At 49.7% G+C, this 22,270-nt stretch overlaps 1 protein-coding gene across 1 annotated transcript; it reads right to left on the bottom strand.

The window, feature by feature from the left end:
- Window positions 1-19,514: 19,514 nt before the first annotated feature.
- Window positions 19,515-21,157, bottom strand: LOC139062596 (serine/threonine-protein kinase pim-2-like). The gene has a single exon (XM_070543869.1). It carries the CDS (start codon window positions 20,763-20,765, stop codon window positions 19,515-19,517), a length of 1,251 nt encoding a protein of 416 aa, XP_070399970.1. The 5' UTR covers window positions 20,766-21,157.
- Window positions 21,158-22,270: the final 1,113 nt, after the last annotated feature.

Here is a 22,270-nt window from a genome sequence, read left to right on the forward strand (position 1 = left end):
TCATTTTGCCCTGCCTGGTATCGTGAGAGACCGTGGCTGGAATATTCAGTAAAGCTGGATGCGTGCTTTTGTTTCCCATGTCGCAAGTTTGGGGGGAAGAACAATGATAGGGATTTGGTTTTCACAAAACAAGGATTTAATAACTGGAAAACAGCACTGGAAAAGGACAAGGGATTCACAAAGCATGCATCAAGTCAATGCCACATAAAAAAGGAAAAAGCCTGGTCTGAAATGTCCCAGAGTGGCCACAGGGGAAGCAATAGGTAATTTACCGTAAATCCTCTAATATTAGCCTGTATTTAATCAACTGCCGGGTATCATATTTTGGCCGGTGTCGGAGTCGGCGGAGGTGAATAATGGCCGGTTTTTTATTGTGGCCGGGTGGAATGTGGTAACAAGCAAGTACGGGGGGCGGTTGTGTCATCGTCTCACTTTTGATTTGCCAGTGATAGACCGCGAGGGTAACCTTAACCGTGCGGAGACGAAGAGGAGGCGAAAATTTGATATCAAGTTCAAAGAGAACGTGCTGATTATGCTGCAGAACACTCTGGGGAGCAGTAGGGGTTGTATGAACTAGTCACTAGTCGACTTCACCGCTCTATAGTGACTTTTTATGCCTGTCATCGACTGGTCGCTGTCATGTGATAATGACCGGCAAGATGCAGTCCTCGGAAAAGACAGCAGCCTGCTGTCAGCAGGTGACAAGCTCCTGCGCGTCAGGAGGCAACGTGCTGTGCCAGAGCGTCGGTACCAACACCCGCCACAAAACGGACATTTAACCAAATTGTGACGTTTACCCTCTTGCAATTTAACCTTCCCCTCACCCCCATCCTAACCTTAACCAGCTTGCGCATGCAAAGCTCTGACTGTTGACGCGCTCCAGACATCTGCGTCCTGAGCACGGCCACAGTAACGTTATCAAATCAGGTGTTGCCACCTCAAAAACTAATTTAACACGCTGTAATATCCTCAAGCAGACACAGTGACATCCAGAGAGTAGGGTCTTGGTTGAACCGTTTATTCTCATCACACCGAAGCACCACAGCTTACGTTACACACACATGAATGAAGTGCCCCGGACCTAGCTAAACAGTACTACCAGAATGGAGCACTGGCTCTCCCTAGAGGCGTCATGAAGTAGTTTCCTACCTCAACTACTACACCCCCCCCATCCAGACAAAAACAAAGATGAAAAATAACACCATTTCCCATAAGCTAAAACCCACACCCCGAAAAACCACCACAAACCGTAACAACCCTGTAACCATGCGAGTATTATTATGGGTAGCATTTTTTTTTTATATATAGTAGACCTTATATAACATACAGCAAGAACAAACAACAGTTTCACATGACACTCCCACTTAACTAACTAGGGAATTCGGGTAGACCACCTCATCCCGGCGAGCTTCCAGGGCGCATTCTTGCCCTTGCCGTGGAGCTCACCACTAACTAAGAATAGTCACTCAAATACGCAGGAGGCCTCCTGCTTCTCTGCGATCTCCTCACTTCCGGTTGTCCCCCTGCCGGCACCGCCTCTACCCTCTCCGGCCACAATGCTGTTGTCAATGGATCGTCCGAGTCCACTTGGCTGGTTGATTCCGTTGCGGCTGTGCTGTTTTCATTCAGGACAGGAGACAACACCGGAACATGTTCTGTTATTTCCGATAGGGGCGACCTGTGACGCACCTGATCGATATGTCTTCTCACCACATTCCCATTTCCTAGTGCGACTTTGCATGAGACAGGACCCGTCATCGCAGCAACAGCCCCCGGAACCCAGCATGGACCCGAACCAAAGTTCCGAGTGTAGACCAAATCTCCTTCATCCAGCATCCTGTCCCTGGCATGCATGTCATGATAATACTTTTGCTTCCCTTGTTTACCAATCAGTCTGCCTTTGAAATCGGGGTGTATGAGATCCAAAGTTGATCTTAGTTTCCTTCCGCATAGAAGTTCAGCTGGTGACTTGCCTGTTGTTGACTGAGGAGTAATGCGATAACAAAACAGAGCTCGGGCCATTTTAGTCTCCACTGACCCCCCTGTGCTTTTTTTCATCAATGACTTAAAAGTCTGAACGGCGCGCTCTGCCAACCCATTCGAAGAAGCATGGTATGGGGCTGTGGTGATGTGGCGAATCCCATTTTTTTGTGTGAATTCCTGGAACTCTTCGTCTTCGTCGTCTTCGTCTTCCTCCGCTTATCCGGGTCCGGGTCGCGGGGGCAGCATCCCAATTAGGGAGCGCCAGGCCATCCTCTCCCCGGCCTTGTCCACCAGCTCCTCCGGCAGGACCCCAAGGCGTTCCCGGACCAGATTGGAGATGTAACCTCTCCAACGTGTCCTGGGTCGACCCGGGGGCCTTCTGCCGGCAGGACATGCCCGAAAAACCTCCCCGGGGAGGCGTCCAGGAGGCATCCTGGCCAGATGCCCAAACCACCTCAACTGGCTCCTTTCGATCCGGAGGAGCAGCGGTTCTACTCCGAGTCCCTCCCGAATGTCCGAGCTCCTCACCCTATCTCTAAGGCTGAGCCCGGCCACCCTACGGAGGAAACTCATTTCGGCCGCTTGTATCCGCGATCTCGTTCTTTCGGTCATTACCCAAAGCTCATGACCAAAGGTGAGGATTGGGACGTAGATCGACCGGTAAATCGAGAGCCTGGCTTTCTGGCTCAGCTCCCTCTTCCCCACGACAGATCGGCTCAGCGTCCGCATCACTGCAGACGCCGAACCAATCCGCCTGTCGATCTCCCGATCCCTCCTACCTTCACTCGTGAACAAGACCCCGAGATACTTAAACTCCTCCACTTGAGGTAGGACCTCTCCCCCGACCCGGAGGTGGCAAGCCACCCTTTTCCGGTCGAGAACCATGGTCTCAGATTTGGAGGTGCTGATCCTCATCCCAGCCGCTTCACATTCGGCCGCGAACCTACCCAGCAAGAGCTGAAGGTCAGAGCTGGATGAAGCTAGGAGGACCACATCATCCGCAAAAAGCAGAGACGAGATTCTCCTGCCACCAAACTCGACACACTCCACACCACGGCTGCGTCTAGAAATTCTGTCCATAAAAGTGATGAACAGAACCGGTGACAAAGGGCAGCCCTGGCGGAGTCCAACCCTCACTGGGAACAGGTCCGACTTACTACCGGCTATGCGGACCAAACTCACGCTCCTCTGGTAAAGGGACTGAATGGCCCTTAACAGAAAGCCACCCACCCCATACTCCTGGAGCGTCCCCCACAGGGTGCCCCTGGGGACACGGTCATAAGCCTTCTCCAAATCCACAAAGCACATGTGGATTGGTTGGGCAAATTCCCATGCCCCCTCCATCACCCTTGCAAGGGTATAGAGCTGGTCCACAGTTCCACGGCCAGGAGGAAAACCACATTGCTCCTCCTCTATCTGAGATTCAACTATCGATCGGACCCTCCTCTCCAGTACCTTGGCGTAGACCTTTCCAGGGAGGCTGAGGAGTGTGATCCCCCTATAGTTGGAACACACCCTCAGGTCACCCTTCTTAAAGATGGGGACCACCACCCCGGTCTGCCACTCCCTAGGAACTGCCCCCGATGACCACGCAATGTTGTAGAGACGTGTCAACCATGACAGCCCTACAACATCCATAGCCTTGAGATACCCAGGACGAACCTCATCCGCCCCCGGGGCTCCGCCGCTGTGTAGTTGTTTGACTACCTCAGCAACTTCTGCCCCCGAGATCGGACAGTCCATCCCCAGGCCTCCCAGCTCTGGTTCCTCCTCGGAATGCGCATTGGTGGGATTGAGGAGCTCCTCAAAGTATTCCTTCCACCGTCCGACTATAGCCTCAGTTGACGTCAGCAGCTCCCCATGCCCACTGTAAACAGTGTGAGCGAGTTGCTGCCTTCCTCTCCTGAGGCGCCGGACAGTTTGCCAGAACCTCTTTGGAGCCGATCGATAGTCTTTCTCCATGGCCTCACCAAACTCCTCCCACGCCCGAGATTTTGCCTCGGCAACTGCCACTGCTGCACCCCGCTTGGCTATCCGGTACCTGTCTGCTGCCTCCGGAGACCCACAGACCAGCCACGCCCTGTAGGCCTCCTTCTTCAGCCTGACGGCTCCCCGAACCTCTGGTGTCCACCAGCGGGTACGGGGGTTGCCACCACGACTGGCACCGGCCACCTTACGACCACAGCTAGCAACAGCCGCCTCGACAATCGCAGAGTGGAACAAGGCCCACTCGGACTCAATGTCCCCCACTGCTCTCGGGACGTGGTCAAAGCTCTGCCGGAGGTGGGAGTTGAAGACCGTCTTGACAGGTTCTTCTGCCAGGCGTTCCCAGCAGACCCTCACTATGCGTTTGGGTCTGCCAGGTCTACGCGGCATGTTCCCTTGCCATCTGATCCAACTCACCACCAGGTGGTGATCAGTTGACAGCTCCGCCCCTCTCTTCACTCGGGTGTCCAAAACATACGGCCGCAGGTCAGATGATACGACTACAAAATCTATCATCGACCTGTGACCTAGGCTGCCCTGGTACCAAGTGTACCGGTGGGCATCCTTATGTTCGAACATGGTGTTCGTTATGGCCAAACTGCGGCTTGCACAGAAGTCCAATAACAAAACACCGCTCGAGTTCAGATTAGGTGGGCCGTTCCTCCCAATCACACCCCTCCAGGTCAAGCTGTCATTGCCCACGTGAGCATTGAAGTCCCCCAGCAGGACAATGGAGTCCCCTGATGGAGCACTATCTAGCACTCATCCCAGGGACTCCAAAAAGGGTGGGTACTCTGAACTGATATTTGGCCCATAAGCACAAACAACAGTCAGGACCCGTTCCCCGACCCGAAGGCGCAAGGAAGCTACCCTCTTGTCCCCCGGTGTAAACCCCAACATACAGGCAGAGAGTCTCGGGGCTAACAAAAAGCCAACCCCAGCCCTCCGCCTCTCACCCGGAGCAACTCCAGCAAAGTAGAGTGTCCAACCCCTCTCCAGGTCTCGGGTTCCAGAGCCAATGCAATGTGTCGAGGTGAGTCCGACTATATCTAGCCGGTACCGCTCAACCTCTGCCACAAGCTCCGGCTCCTTCCCCGCCAGCGAGGTGACGTTCCATGTCCCAAAAACTAGTTTTCTTGTCCGGGGATTGGACCGCCAAGGCTCCCGCCTTGGTCTGCCACCCGATTCGCATTGCACCGGACCCTTCATGTTCCTCCTGCGGGTGGTGGGTCCACAGTTGGACGAGCCCATGTATCCGGTTCGGGCTGGGCCCGGCCGGGCCCCATGGGCGAAAGCCCGGCCACCAGGCGCTCGCTCACGGGCCCCAACCCCAGGCCTGGCTCCAGGGTGGGACCCCGGTAACCCTCCGGGCCGGGTACTCCGACTCTTCGTTTTAACCGCCATGAAAGATCCTTCGAACCGTTCTTTGTCTCACCCTTCACCTAAGACCAATTTGTCATGGGAGACCCTACCAGGGGCACTAAGTGCCCCAGACAACATAGCTCCTAGGATCATTAGGGCACTCAAACTCCTCCACCACGATAAGGTGACGGTTCAAGGAGGAGTGAATTCCTGGAACTCCTCACTGGTAAAACAGCGGCCATTGTCGGACACGATTATTTCAGGAATGCCATGGTGACTAAAACTCTGTCTGAGGCATTCAATGGTCACAGCTGATGTAGACCTGTTTACCGCGTGCGCTTCAATCCACTTCGAATACGCATCCACCACAATTAAGAACCACTTGCCCATGAATGGCCCAGCATAATCCACGTGGACCCTCCTCCAGGGGTTTTCAGGCACCTCCCAGGGGTGTAAAGGTGCCACTGCGGGATTATTTCGGTTTTCCTGACACACGGCACACCCCTTCACCATCAACTCCACCTCTTCATCCAAGTTTGGCCACCACATGTAGCTGCGTGCCAACCCTTTCATCCTGGTCATTCCTGGATGGGCGCGATGAAGCTGTTTCAGCAGACGTGCTCGACCCTGTGGAGGAATAACCACACGCCCTCCCCACAATATGCAGCCTTCCTGTGTGCTGAGCTCCTCCTGACGCCTGACGTAAGGTAAAAATGCCGCGTCCTCTACCTTTCGAGGCCACCCTCTTAATATGTACTCTCGCACCCGAGCCAGCACAGGGTCTTTGTCTGTCCAAAGTTTCACCTGCTGTGCAGTCACCAGGGATGTGTCACTGTCCTCAAACAGCAGGACTCTTTCCCCCTCCTCTGAGCCTGCGTCAGCCCCCTCGCTCATTTCAGTCAACGGCAACCTGCTCAGGGCGTCTGCATTGGTATGATTCTTCCCTTCCTTATACACAACGGTGTAATCGTATGCCCCAAGCGTGACTGCCCATCTCTGGATGCGAGGTGACGCCAACTGTGGTACAGCCCTGAGCTCGCTGAAAAGTGAAATTAACGGCTTGTGGTCTGTTGTAATGGTAAAACGTTTCCCATACAAGTACTTGTGGAACTTTTTCACCCCAAACAGTACCGCCAACCCCTCCTTATCTAACTGTGAATAATTTTTTCCGCCGCATTGAGCGTTCGAGACACAAATCCTATGGGTCTTTCCGAGCCATTCGGCCAACTGGTGAGAGAGCACCGCCCCCACTCCATAAGGTGATGCGTCACATGCTAGGAGGAGGGGTTTTTCTGCATCATAGTGTACCAATACCTTGCAAGATTGCAACAGAGACTTGGACTCTTCAAAGGCTTCCTGTTGTTTTGGGCCCCATGACCATTTCACCTCCTTCCTCAGCAGTAGGTGAAGAGGAGCTAGCAGAGTGGATAGGTTTGGAAGGAACCTGTGGTAATAATTTAAGAGTCCCAAGTACGCCTTTAACTCTGTGATATTTTGTGGTGCTGGAGCTTTTGCGATGGCCTCCACCTTTTCTCTCATAGGATGTAATCCTGCCGCATTTATTCTGTGCCCCAAGAACACCACTTCCCTGGCCATGAACTCACACTTGCTTCTTTTTAATCTTAACCCACTATTTCCCAACCTTAGGAGGACCTCGTCAAGGTTTTTTAAATGTTCTTGTTCACTTGACCCTGAGATGAGTATGTCATCCAGATACACTGTGACATTCGGAATTCCTCCTAATATGCTCTCCATCGTTCGCTGGAAGATGGCAGGACTGGAGGCCACCCCAAACGGCAGCCTGGTGTATGTGTAAAGGCCCTTGTGTGTGTTAATGGTGACATATTTCCTGGACCCCTCGTCCAAAACAATCTGTTGGTAGGCATGACTCATGTCCAGTTTTGTAAAGTACTGTCCCCCTGATAACTGTGCAAAAAGATCCTCCACCCTTGGAATAGGATATTGTTCCAACTTGGAAGCCTGGTTTATTGTGAGTTTGTAATCCCCACAAATTCTAATGGATCCATCTGGTTTCCGGACGGGGACAATAGGGGCAGCCCATTCGGCAAACTGCACAGGCTCAATGATCTTCTCCTCCTCTAGTTGTTGTATTTCTTTCTTCAACAATGGTTTTACTGCATAGGGCACTGGCCTTGGCTTATAAAAGCGTGGTCGAGCCTCACTGTCCACATAAATCTGGGCTTGCATGCCCTTCAGAGTTCCCAAGCCTTCTTTAAAAACCCCTGAGTGTTTCTTTAGCACACACTCCAGTTTTTCTGTGGGCGCCAGCCCTACGTTGTTTACCAGCTGCTCTGTCATCGACAGCTCCTGCAACCAGCTGCGCCCCAGCAGGTTTGGTCCAGCCCCATCCACTACAACCACAGGTAGTGTTTTAAGAGCATTTCGGTCCTCTACCTCTACTTGCGCCATTCCCAGGACTCCCAGCTTTTCCCCTGTATACGTTTTCAAGATTAGTGAGCATGGGCTTAGACCCGATTTGGCAGTTTTGTTACAAAGCAGAGAATATTGTTGTTTGCTCAAAATGGTCACCCCACATCCTGTGTCTATCTCAAACAGTACGGCCAAGCCATTTATGTTGACCATGCGTGTGATGGGAGCGACCTTTGGTAGGCCACCCGACACATTGTAAATGGTATTAATGCCATCAGATTCTTCAGAGTCACTCCCCCCCTCTGTTCTCAACAAATGTGTCTGACTGCCTCTATTTGGGTCTCTCCGTCCCTCCTTTTTGCTCAGGGGCCCCTTTTTTTTGTTCCTCCTGCGGACCCCACTTGTACCTGCAGGCTCTTCTAATGTGACCCCTCTTGCCACAACCGTGACATCGTTCCGCTGCAAACCTGCACTCAGTGGCCAAGTGTCGTCCATTGCAACGAAAACAGCTCGGACTTTTCAGCTGAGCCTTGTCCATTGAAATCTTGTGGACTGTCCCCTGACTCCTTGACACACGAGAAGCTGGAGTCACCTCGTCCCCCAACATCTCCTGCAAGTCCCGAACATCCTTAGAGGCAGACTCCATTGCCTGGCACAACGTAAGAGCTTTGTCAAACGTCAGGTCCACTTCAGATAACAGCCGGCGCTGCATCCTGTCATCATTCACTCCACACACCAACCTGTTCCTCAGCATTTGTGGCAAAGCCGCTCCATAGTCACAGTGCTGGGCCAGTTTCCTCAACTCAGCCACATAATCTGCAACCGACTCCTCATGCCGCCGCACCCGTGAATTAAACTTAAACCTCTGTACGATCTCACTTGGTTTAGGACTGAAATGCAACCGCAGTGTCTGCGTCAACTGTACATACGTCTTGTCTTTTGGTGCCTCCGGGCTCAACAGGTTTCTTAACAAGCTGTAGGTAGCTGGACCTACACCGCTCAGCAACACGGCTTTCTTCTTATCAGCATCCGTTATCTCATTAGCCTCGAAGAAAAAGTCAAGCATTTCGCTATATTCTTCCCATGACTGTAAGTCGCCGTCAAACGGACTCACTGACCCAATCACCGCCGCCATTTTCCCCCTTTGTGTCGTCCAAAGGCGAGTAGATGTCCCGCTCCAGACACGTCCTCCGGACCGACTGGCCATCTATTCCCGCCGCAGAGAACCACACCAGACTTTTTCCTCGTCGCCAATTGTGTAATATCCTCAAGCAGACACAGTGACATCCAGAGAGTAGGGTCTTGGTTGAACCGTTTATTCTCATCACACCGAAGCACCACAGCTTACGTTACACACACATGAATGAAGTGCCCCGGACCTAGCTAAACAGTACTACCAGAATGGAGCACTGGCTCCCCCTAGAGGTGTCATGAAGTAGTTTCCTACCTCAACTACTACACACGCAATCGTTCATGTCAGCTCATTTCCTTTTGTTTTCTGTCTTTTATTCTTTTATTTGTGCCTGATGCGTTTCGCTGCTGTGGATCGGGGCGCATCACCTGTTTTGTCCTCGGTGACGTACCTAACTGATGCGGCCGGCGAGCACCCCGCTGTTTTTGTGGTCGGTAGATCTTTTAGAACTGCAGTTCAAAGGTAGCTCATGAGGTGAATATATATGAACCCAGGTAGCAGTTTTTCTTTAGGATTGAGAGGAGATGCAGGAAGATAATAAACAGGCAGGACAGAAAAATAGTCAAATAAAAACAAGTTAGTTTTTGTACCTGCTGGTTGCAACAAACAGACACCATTGAAGGTAATCAGAAGTGAGGAACAGAAAATGAAATAATTATTTTAATGTTTAGAGCAGCAGGAACTCCGAGAGGCTGCAGGCGCATCAGTGAGTTTGCAGCCGCTGCACAGGGGGAGGGGGAGAGGGCTGAAGCAGAAACTACCGTCGTTAAAAGAAATGTGTTTAACTTTGAAAATGTGGGCGCAATTTTAATTGTCAAAAACTCCAGCGAACCATTAGTTCATTTTGCTCAAATAGAAATTGAGGCCTGCTCTAATTCTGGTCCTCCTTCCAATAAAGGCCTGGAGCTTGATGAGCTTGAGTCAAATACAGACCTGGGCCTGTATTAGAGGATTTACGGTAATAAGTCCCACACACACAAAAATAAAGATACTATGTAAAAACTATTGGAGGAGTAGTTCAGTTCCTATCAGTAAATGAACTGCCACTTCATGGCAGTGTGGAAAGCTCCAGTGGTGATGATTTCTCTGCAGGACTATTGTTAAAAATGGTCGACCACACACTGGCCAAAGACTCCAAATTTAATGAAATAAACAAACACATCCCAGAAAATGCAAAATACACATCTCACAACATACAAAATTATTGCAACACTGGCAAAAATGGTATTAAAAAAGATCAAAGATAATTATGACAAAGCAGATTGGGTTGTTTTTTTTTATTAAAAGTGATGGAACTAGGGACAGATGTGGAGAATCAGTCAGTCATGGTTTGATTTGTCTGTAACGGCATTCCAGAGGAACACCTGATCGGTCTGCTTGACCTCAGTCAGTTAAATGCTGAATTCATTACCACCCAAACCCTTGAGCATCTCTCTGACTCAGGCTATAGAGCAGCTGAAATGATCGGTCAGTGCTATGTTGGAGCTTCTGTCATGAGTGGGTCAGGGGTGGGGTTCAGGCCTTACTGCAGAAGAAGGTAGGGAAGGATTTTCCCTACATCCACTGCTACAACCACCAGCTGCACTTGGCAGTGGTCCATGTAATGCAGGCAGAGCCATGTGCAAAAACCTTTTTTGATCTTTCAGGATCTCTACACTCATTTTTTCACCGTCATTATGTTTCACAGAACTATGATGTTACCTCCCTGAAATGACTGTTGGAGATCAGGTGGACAAGCCACCATGATGTTTATGTTTATTTATTTAGCAGACGCTTTTATCCAAAGCGACTTACAATTTATAACCTATAGGGCATGTTGCGATCTGTGGGGGAAACCGGAGTACCCAGAGGAAAACCACGCATGCATGGGGAGAACACGCAACTCCACGCAGAAAGGCCACAGCCGAGTTTCGAACCTGCAACCTTCGTGCTGCGAGGCAACAGTGCTAACCACTGCGCCACCATGCTGCAGTTTCATTCTGTTGACCTGTGCTGTGCTTCAGAAGTAGTCAGTGCATCTCTGCAGGCTTTGAAGCAGATGAGAGATGAGGAAAGTGAGGCATTAACCAGCACACCTGCACCAGCTGCTAAAAGACAAAAAATAACAAGCTCACTGCTAACAGGTAGTGTTGTAATGTCCACTGTGGGTCACGCAGAAGACTCCACAACTCCTAGCCAGGCTCTGAAGAGAGCTCTTCTCAACATTTTGGACATAGTCATTGTAGAGATGGAGACAAGATTCTCCAAAAGCAATCCTAATCTCATGAAAGCAGTTAACTGCCTTCAACCTCAGTCTCCCTCTCTTCTGGTTCCTGACATGTTAAGTCCGTCGTCGTCGTCGTCTTCCTCCGCTTATCCGGGTCCGGGTCGCGGGGGCAGCATCCCAACTAGGGAGCTCCAGGCCGTCCTCTCCCCGGCCTTGTCCACCAGCTCCTCCGGCAGGACCCCAAGGCGTTCCCGGACCAGATTGGAGATGTAACCTCTCCAACGTGTCCTGGGTCGACCCGGGGGCCTTCTGCCGGCAGGACATGCCCGAAACACCTCCCCGGGGAGGCGTCCAGGAGGCATCCTGACCAGATGCCCAAACCACCTCAACTGGCTCCTTTCGATCCGGAGGAGCAGCGGTTCTACTCCGAGTCCCTCCCAAATGTCCGAGCTCCTCACCCTATCTCTAAGGCTGAGCCCGGCCACCCTACGGAGGAAACTCATTTCGGCCGCTTGTATCCGCGATCTCGTTCTTTCGGTCATTACCCAAAGCTCATGACCATAGGTGAGGATTGGGACGTAGATCGACCGGTAAATCGAGAGCCTGGCTTTCTGGCTCAGCTCCCTCTTCCCCACGACAGATCGGCTCAGCGTCCGCATCACTGCAGACGCCGAACCAATCCGCCTGTCGATCTCCCGATCCCTCCTACCCTCACTCGTGAACAAGACCCCGAGATACTTAAACTCCTCCACTTGAGGTAGGACCTCTCCCCCGACCCGGAGGTGGCAAGCCACTCTTTTCCGGTCGAGAACCATGGTCTCAGATTTGGAGGTGCTGATCCTCATCCCAGCCGCTTCACATTCGGCCACGAACCTACCCAGCAAGAGCTGAAGGTCAGAGCTGGATGAAGCTAGGAGGACCACATCATCCGCAAAAAGCAGAGACGAGATTCTCCTGCCACCAAACTCGGCACACTCCACACCACGGCTGTGTCTAGAAATTCTGTCCATAAAAGTGATGAACAGAACCGGTGACAAAGGGCAGCCCTGGCGGAGTCCAACCCTCACTGGGAACAGGTCCGACTTACTACCGGCTATGCGGACCAAACTCACGCTCCTCTGGTAAAGGGACTGAATGGCCCTTAACAGAAAGCCACCCACCCCATACTCCTGGAGCGTCCCCCACAGGGTGCCCCTGGGGACACGGTCATAAGCCTTCTCCAAATCCACAAAGCACATGTGGATTGGTTGGGCAAACTCCCATGCTCCCTCCATCACCCTTGCAAGGGTATAGAGTTGGTGCACAGTTCCACGGCCAGGACGAAAATCACATTGCTCCTCCTCTATCTGAGATTCAACTATCGATCGGACCCTCCTCTCCAGTACCTTGGAGTAGACCTTTCCAGGGAGGCTGAGGAGTGTGATCCCCCTATAGTTGGAACACACCCTCAGGTCACCCTTCTTAAAGATGGGGACCACCACCCTGGTCTGCCACTCCCTAGGAACTGCCCCCGATGACCACGCAATGTTGTAGAGACGTGTCAACCATGACAGCCCTACAACATCCATAGCCTTGAGATACCCAGGACGAACCTCATCCGTCCCCGGGGCTCTGCCGCTGTGTAGTTGTTTGACTACCTCAGCAACTTCTGCCCCCGAGATCGGACAGTCCATCCCCAGGCCTCCCAGCTCTGGTTCCTCCTCGGAATGCGCATTGGTGGGATTGAGGAGCTCCTCAAAGTATTCCTTCCACCGTCCGACTATAGCTTCAGTTGACGTCAGCAGCTCCCCATCCCCACTGTAAACAGTGTGAGCGAGTTGCTGCCTTCCTCTCCTGAGGCGCCGGACAGTTTGCCAGAACCTCTTTGGAGCCGATCGATAGTCTTTCTCCATGGCCTCACCAAACTCCTCCCACGCCCGAGATTTTGCCTCGGCAACTGCCACTGCTGCACCCCGCTTGGCTATCCGGTACCTGTCTGCTGCCTCCGGAGACCCACAGACCAGCCACGCCCTGTAGGCCTCCTTCTTCAGCCTGACGGCTCCCCGAACCTCTGGTGTCCACCAGCGGGTACGGGGGTTGCCACCACGACTGGCACCGGCCACCTTACGACCACAGCTAGCAACAGCCGCCTCGACAATCGCAGAGTGGAACAAGGCCCACTCGGACTCAATGTCCCCCACTGCTCTCGGGACGTGGTCAAAGCTCTGCCGGAGGTGGGAGTTGAAGACCGTCTTGACAGGTTCTTCTACCAGGCGTTCCCAGCAGACCCTCACTATGCGTTTGGGTCTGCCAGGTCTACGCGGCATGTTCCCTTGCCATCTGATCCAACTCACCACCAGGTGGTGATCAGTTGACAGCTCCGCCCCTCTCTTCCCTCGGGTGTCCAAAACATACGGCCGCAGGTCAGATGATACGACTACAAAATCTATCATCGACCTGTGACCTAGGCTGCCCTGGTACCAAGTGTACCGGTGGGCATCCTTATGTTCGAACATGGTGTTCGTTATGGCCAAACTGTGGCTTGCACAGAAGTCCAATAACAAAACACCGCTCGAGTTCAGATTAGGTGGGCCGTTCCTCCCAATCACACCCCTCCAGGTCAAGCTGTCATTGCCCACGTGAGCATTGAAGTCCCCCAGCAGGACAATGGAGTCCCCTGATGGAGCACTATCTAGCACTCGTCCCAGGGACTCCAAAAAGGGTGGGTACTCTGAACTGATATTTGGCCCATAAGCACAAACAACAGTCAGGACCCGTTCCCCGACCCAAAGGCGCAAGGAAGCTACCCTCTTGTCCCCCGGGGTAAACCCCAACACACAGGCAGAGAGTCTCGGGGCTAACAAAAAGCCAACCCCAGCCCTCCGCCTCTCACCCGGAGCAACTTCAGCAAAGTAGAGTGTCCAACCCCTCTCCAGGTCTCGGGTTCCAGAGCCAATGCAATGTGTCGAGGTGAGTCCGACTATATCTAGCCGGTACCGCTCAACCTCTGCCACAAGCTCCGGCTCCTTCCCCGCCAGCGAGGTGACGTTCCATGTCCCAAAAACTAGTTTTCTTGTCCGGGGATTGGACCGCCAAGGCTCCCGCCTTGGTCTGCCACCCGATTCGCATTGCACCGGACCCTTCATGTTCCTCCTGCGGGTGGTGGGTCCACAGTTGGACGAGCCCATGTATCCGGTTCGGGCTGGGCCCGGCCGGGCCCCCTGGGCGAAAGCCCGGCCACCAGGCGCTCGCTCACGGGCCCTAACCCCAGGCCTGGCTCCAGGGTGGGACCCCGGTAACCCTCCGGGCCGGGTACTCCGACTCTTCGTTTTAACCGCCATGAAAGATCCTTCGAACCGTTCTTTGTCTCACCCTTCACCTAAGACCAATTTGTCATGGGAGACCCTACCAGGGGCACTAAGTGCCCCAGACAACATAGCTCCTAGGATCATTAGGGCACTCAAACTCCTCCACCACGATAAGGTGACGGTTCAAGGAGTCCTCTGCAGAAAATGACAGGAAATGACAAACTTTCCACTGAGATTCTTGTTGCAAAAATAATGTTGGAGAAATAATTCAAAAAGACTGATGATGATAACAGTGAAGAGTTTGTAGACGAAATATCTATGTAAAAGAAGTTACTTTACATCTAATTAAGGACCCGTAAGACGTAAGATTCCATGTAAATATGAAATCAACCTTACGGACCGTTGGGTTATTTTAACCAGAAGATTGGAACTTTTTATTGCAGGGATTATGTAACACTTGTATTAAGTGAGAGGCAATAGAAGAGAGAGTCACCTTTAAAACGTTTAAGAAGATTTATTTTTAAACAATTTTAACAATTTTAAACAAGACTGACTCTAACTGATGATGAATGGATCTGGTAAGTGAATGAGATGTGAGATGGATGGTATATGTGTGAGTGATGTAATCAGAACTCTCGTATCCGGAGAAGCAAGTCTGAATGATGTTGAGATGTTTTGCTTTTAGCTATGATCAGAGTTTGATCGGAGTTTCATAAACAGATGAGACGCCTTATTGTCCTCCGTACAGATCCAGAATGCCAGGTCCTCGAACCCCCCTTTCGGTACCGGAGCCGGTGAAACAGCGTCAGCAATACGACAGACTAGTCTTTGGATTGTCTCCAGGTAAAAAGTGACAGATGGTTCACAGCGTCAAAAGGGACCCCCTTGGGTCAGTGAGTTCAGCTTTTATTCCGAAAGGAACAGTTGGTTGGTTGGTAAAATGCAACAGATTTTATCCAGCTTGTTGGTTCTTTGCTTGAAAAGGATGTCCGGATGGCCGCTCCGATACTTCTCTTAGCATGCAGTGAACTGTAGAGAACTGTAGAGAACTGAACTAAGATGGCATGGGAATGTCACGGTCTGAGGTGTATTCCTGCTGTCACTCCCTGTCTTTTGAGTTCTCCCTCTGCAGGTGGGCGTGTCTGGAGGTTGACCAAGCTGCAGCAGATCTGCTCATCAGCTGGCCAGGGGTATTTAAGCAGCTGAGAGACTCCTACACTTCGCTGGATGATTACTCTACCTGGGTACCTTCTAAGCCACCTCTTCACAGTATTTTCGAGCTCTTAGGACCTTTGAGATTTTAGATGTGTTTTGGATTTTGCATTTTACCCTTCCTGCTCTCGTTCACCAGATCAAACCTCCACCTTCATCCCCGACTGGCTATTCTCTGGAACTCCAACCTGCTTGTCTCTCAGCTTCTCCCTGGCCAGAACCACCTCCAGCTGCCCACCTAAGCTCCCTGGATCTCAGCAAACTCAGCTCCCTCCACGTCTCCCCTTCTGGATCTCAGTCTCAGGAATCCCCTCTCAGCCCAGACCGGACCACTCCTCCCTCGAGCTACTTTCCCCCCTCTCCAGACCTTAAGTCCTCCACACAATTCAGATTCCTTGTTTTCCCCCTCGAGTTGGATCTAACTCCCATCTGTCCACAGATTTCCCGCACCGTCTCCCTTTATGAAAGAACTCAGCTACGTTCAAGCTGCTTCCTTGGTTTCCCTTTTAATAAATTCTTATTTAAACACTTTCCTCGTCTCAAGCTGATTCCGTATGTCGTGGGTTAGACATCTACACCACAACATGACAGAATCATCCAGCCATTCCTCTAACCTCAGTACAGAATCAGTTCCCTCCGTCGTTTCCGCCACCCTAGCTCTGGACAGTAATTCGCTCCATTCTTTGTCAGATAAACCACGCTTTAAGAGAAGCCTTACAGCCCCACCCTCAGCTCCACCTCTTTTCTCTATTTTGGAATTGTCTGGGCTTGACGGAATCTGTGACACGATCAAAATGGCGGTGGTGGGAACCTCCAACTTTAGCACAAAAACTTATAATTGGAGCCTATGGACACGAATTGCCCAGTGTATATGTCGATGGAAGAAACTAAAACTGGGTTTCTTTTTTTGAAAAAACTGTATTTTTCTTTTGAGGCAAAAAAACGACTAGTTACTGCAACATTTCTGTCTAGTGTAATCACCCCAAAATCATGACATTTGGGTGAACAACCCAAAATCATGACATCCCACTTTTCCCATGGCTGAGCCAGGCGTTTGATGTGACATTAGTGATGATGCACGCTCCTAATCAAGAGATCATTTTCTCCAGTGAAGAGGAAGTGGCTTCACACGTACACAGGACTGTTAACTGGCTAGGCAGATTGAGGCATGCACACACCCAAAATGAGAAAAATGTCAAAGTTTTTTGAAAAAATTTTCACCATGGTAAATCAGGTGGCTTATAAAATTAATAGGACACCTCCTACGGCCGAGCCACTCGTTTTGAAATATAACTTGTGGGGGTACACACTGCCGTTCGAGCTGCATTAACGTCCCGAAAGAAAAATTATATAGAATATTGCTTCGTTCAGTGTTGCAAAGGTGCAGTTAGTTGTTGCGTAATGGTGGCACCATAAGTGAGGAGGGCTTTTGAAGGAATGGGACCATTGTGCTGTTCCACTGTTAAGAATAAAGAGGTAGGCACTGGTCTCAGCTCCTTGTGTTCAACCAACACATTCTCACACCCTAAGGGTGGAAAAATGACGCGGTGTGACCAAGCGTTTGTTCCCGACTCGTAGGGAGCCCCTGTAGCGATTTAACCCTCCCCCCATCCTAACCTTAACCCAGAATGTAAGTCTAAATTTCCATTAAGCGTGTTTGCGAGGAACGATGAAACGCGAAGCAAAGCCTTGTGGTTAAGTTTAGGATGGGGGTGAGGGGAAGGGTAAATAGCAAGAGGGTAAAGGTCATAATTTGGTGAAATCTACGTTTTACCGCTGGCATCGGACAGCAACGGTCTGGCACAGCGCGTCGCCGGCCACTTTTTCAAACTTTTCTCCACTAACCTCCTCTTTTCCACCTTGCTCCTGTCTGCGATCCTCTTCAGTAGTGTCCCTGCTGCCATCTCCTATGATCGCCAGACTCTTCTGTCCTTCCGTTCGTTCACGATTGCCCAAGATGCACTGAGGACATACCATCCTGTTTGTTTACCGAGCGGCTCACTGGCCCGGAGCCGAACGACGATCACTAGCTACGCACCTCCAGCTGTTTGTCCGGTCCCGGGAAAACGTTGGAGGAAAAGAGGTAAACGAGCAGGAATCCAGGTGAGAATAAGACTTCTCGTAAAGCGTGGTTTATCTAGTAAACATCGGCGTGATCTTCTAGCTTCTTGTCCTTTGTTTGGTGACCTGAGCGCCACTTCCGCATTCCCGCCATTCCCGCTATTCTTTTCTTAGCCAGCCCAGGGTTCTGGTCGTGGAGGAGGCCTAGCTGTTGTTTTCAGACACCATCTTCCATGTAGCTCTACAACCTCTTGTCACACAGTAGGACCCGTTCTACTGTGCTGTGGTCTATCGTCCACCTGGTCCAAACAGTGCTTTCCTTCAGGAGTTTAGTGACTTTCTATCCCCCACTGTGAAGCTGTCCAGACTGGTGATTGTTGGTGATTTTAGCATCCACGTTGATGATCCCTCCGATCACTTTGCCATGAATTTCTCCAGCCTTATGGACTCCTTCGTCTTTACCCAGCATGTTTCTGGCCCCACACACACCAGGGGGCACACTCTATACCTTGTTTTTACCCAGAGTATAAATGCTGACAGTGTTTGTCCTGAGGACGTTTATACTTCAGATCACCATTGCATTTTCTTTTACTTGTCAGTTTCTGCGTCCCCACCTCCTGCTCGCCGTATGGTTAGTTATCGTTTTCTTAATGAGAGCACAGCTAGCAATTTTTCCACTGCTTTTGATCCACCCTGTTCTTCTGATAACGACCCAGACTCCTTAACTTCTCAGTTTAACGAGCACTGCCTCTCCATTCTGGACAACATCTGTCCTGTCAGAACCAGATCAGTTCCTGCAGTGAACCCTACTCCCTGGTTTACTGACAGCCTTCGCAGCCTGAAGCGCCAGTGCAGAAAAATTGAGCGTTTGTGGAAGAAAACCCATCTCCACGTCCATCTGCTGCACCTAAAGGATCTTCTGTCATCCTTTAACTCTGCAGTCAGAGACGCTAGGGTTTCCTATTTCTCCAACCTGGTGTCCCAGAGCAAAGGGAACCCCAAGGTGATGTTTAACACCATCAGCAGCATCGTCTCTCCTGCCTCTCCTACAGCCTCCATCCACTCTGTTACAGACTGTGAGAACTTTCTGTCTTTCTTTGTGGACAAAGTCAATAAGGTTAGATCTAGCATCTCTCCTTCAGCCTTATCGCTGCCTCTCCCGACTCCAACCAGGCCCATCATCCTAGAAAGCTTTGCTCCTGTTTCTTTGCCCGAGTTAACCAAACTAGTTAACTCTATGAAGACCACTGCATGCCCCCTCGACATCTTACCCTCATCTTTGTTTAAAAGTGCTTTTCAGTCCATCGGTCCCAGTGTGTTCTCTATAATTAATGCTTCTCTGGTCTCTGGTCAGGTCCCTGCTTACTTTAGGCAAGCGTGGGGCCAAAGTTTCTCTAATAGACACTCGTCCGCCACAGATTATGAAGAGATGGCTAACTTGACTCGTGCTAAATGAGTGTTCGTTTGTTCCTGCAGTTAAAGATCCCAGAGCCACACTCTGTCACACGCTTGACCCGATTAAAGAACGCTTTGTCCTGTTTTATTCCATCGCACCGCTGGCGTTCATAGATCTGCAAGGGTCTTATCTAAGGGGCTTAATCTGACGTGACGGCTTTCCAGATTAAAACTCAAGGCATATTTTCTTAACGTGTCTGCAAAGGAAAGTCGTCTGTAACTCGCTAGCTGTTCATATCTGCGTTTGCTAAGGGATCTCAGATCAGACGGGTTTTGTTCTGTGTTTGAAGATGTTTTGAGTTTTTTTGAGTTTTGTTTTAAACGGTTCTTGAACCGTGAATAAAGAGTTGAACTAAATTCACGGACGTGTGTACTGAAGCTACCGGACGCTTCCTGTGTTTTCACAGATCCAAGGGTGATGCTGGAGCTTCTCTAAGGTGGGGCGACACCCCGAGTTCTTTGTCAGACATCTCTTTAGGAAACTCCTACAGTCTCTGGAGAGCCGCTTGCTAATTGTTCGTTTGTTTTTGACAAACTTAACAGAGTTGAACTCTTTCTTGTGGAGTGTTTCGTACAGAACCGCTCCAACCTGCCACACGGTTGCTGGTCCGGCGTTGTAAACGCCTTCGGACAGCCACTCAGCTGGAACGAATCTCTCTGTGCCGTAGAAGCAGCCGTCTGATGTTTGGTCGGTAAAGCAACTCAGCCCAAAGTCAATAAGGCGAAGTCGTGGCATTCCTGATCCAGTTTCAATCAGGATGTTTTGTGGTTTGATGTCTCTGTGGAAAATCTTGTTGTCCTCCAGATGTTTAGCAGCATGAACCAGCTGTTTTATAATGATCTTAGCTTGATTTTCATCCAGAGGCTTTTTGTTCTTTTCAATGTATTTTGAGAGGTCCACTGCGGGCACTGGTCTCTCCAACACCAGAATAAGTTCCTTCTTCAGATCGTACCAGTCCAGGAGGGAAATTGGTGCTGACCTTCCAATTGAACGGTCTCTTTCTATCTCCAGTTTTAACATAGCAGCGACTTCTGTGGAGAGCTGCCGTCCGTTCTCATCCGCGTCTGTCCAGACAACGTTTTTCTTCGGTACGTGTTTGATTGCTACTGGTAACTTGTCAAACCTCCGGTATCCACCGTACACAGAGCCACAGCCTCCTTCACCAAGCTGATCCTGCTGTTTATATTTGGTTTTAAATAGACTTTTAGCTAAAGCCCAGGCACTGCGAGGAGAGAAAAGGCTTTTCGATTCTCTTTTAGGGAATCGGTCTAATTTGACCTGAATCTGGTGTTTTGTAGGAAGAGTCTCTTCTTCAGAAATCCTAGTTCGTTTCCTGGGAAGTTTATCGTCAGAAAAGACGTTCCCTATTTCTGGAGACAAGGCTTTCTCAGATTCGTCACGTAGACGCCTCTTTAACGCGTTCGGTCTTTTGATTTGATCGTACCTAAGATGGATCTCTTCTTCAGAAATCTTAATTCTTTTCCTGGGAGCTTCATAATCAGAAACAGCTTTCCGTTTGGTTGATTTAAGCAAATTTGACACTGGCCATGGTGCCATGCCGAGATATTTCTCTGAATCTGTTTCCAGAGCTGCAGCGTGTGCAGAACTGTGTGCAGAATAATGATCCATAGCGGTAAACAATGCTTCAATAGTAGGTTGAAAACCTGTTGACTGACGATTGAACACCTCTGTCTCCGAGTGTCTCAATGAGATCTGAAGATCTGATGAGTGGCAGAGGACTGTTGGGTTGGTCACTATATGACGTCACAAAGGGGTGTGGTTATAACGTGAACTACGCTGGCTCCAAAGGGGTGTTGCTTAGCAACAACAACAACAACAGAGCTCTAGGTTCTAGAATGTCTTCGTTGAGGTGCAGCTGCAGCTTTGGTGCTTCTGGTGCGACCTTCTGCTTCTCCGTGTGAGTGCACTGGTTTAAATGTGACATTCTAAAAATGTTTATATCATTAAAACATATTTTCACACTAGCTTCCTTTAATATGTAAAATATATATGTATTTTTGTTGTAAATATATACATATTTTTATATTTTCTATTGTATTATATATTTTAATAGAACATATACATATACAATATAAAATATATATTTATTATATATATATATTTTATTATATAAAAAATTAACAAATATATACACTATTTGTATAAAATTGTACATATATTATATATGTGTTATATTGTATTAAATATATATATATATATATATATATATATATATATATATATATATATATATATATATATAAAATATATATAAAAAATATATATATATATATATATATATATATATATATACAGACACACACACACACACACACACACACACACACACACAATTAGTTTAGTTTTTTTCCGGTGTGTGCTGTAGGGCCGGTAGGTGTGTTACGGGCACCGCCACGTCTAATTTGGATTTATTCCATTAATTTATTAGTCGCAGTCTCAGAGAAAAATATCTACCTCGAACACCAGCCATCCAGTAGGTTACTCTGCAGCGCATCCACTCCTGGAACGCCGGACTCGCGCTCCTCAAGGGACCGCGTTTTGCGCAAAAGGCGCACCACTACCATCTGGCATGTGGAGAGAAAAACAGAGCCGATTTATCCGCCTCCGTGCATCTTCGCGCAGGGATCGACACCAGCAGCATCTGCGCTGAGGTGCGTGGAGCTGGCTGAAAGAACACTTCAGTAAGCTTCACTTGAAAGTGCATGTTGAAAAAACAACAATACCTTGTGGTCGTAAACATAAAACATCCCAGCTGCTAATCAAGAGAATATCAGAATATTCTGACTGGATGTGGACCAGGCGTAAACTCATAAATGAATCAGATTATTCAGAGCTCGCGCTAGACATGTTCGGTTAAAAAAGTCATGATTGTTTTCCTTGTCATGTTCATAATAGATACAAATTATTTTCATTAATATTAAGCCCAAACCAATGTTTTAAGTGGGCTGGAACGCACCGATAAGCAGACAGGACTGTTTTTCAAGGGTATGCGAACCGGAAGTTTCTCCGGTTATTTCCTGGTCAAATTCTCCGACATTAAAAAAAAATAATTAAAAACTCAGAATTAAAACAAGGCATCCAGCGCCTCTCCCTCTGCAGCGATCCACGACCGG

Source organism: Nothobranchius furzeri, chromosome 14 (genome assembly GCF_043380555.1).
Source record: "Nothobranchius furzeri strain GRZ-AD chromosome 14, NfurGRZ-RIMD1, whole genome shotgun sequence".
NCBI lineage: Eukaryota > Metazoa > Chordata > Actinopteri > Cyprinodontiformes > Nothobranchiidae > Nothobranchius > Nothobranchius furzeri.

Coding starts and splice junctions, on each gene's coding strand:
- LOC139062596 (XM_070543869.1), bottom strand. CDS start 20,765: ATGGATCATTATTCTGCACACAGTTCTGCACACGCTGCAGCTCTGGAA.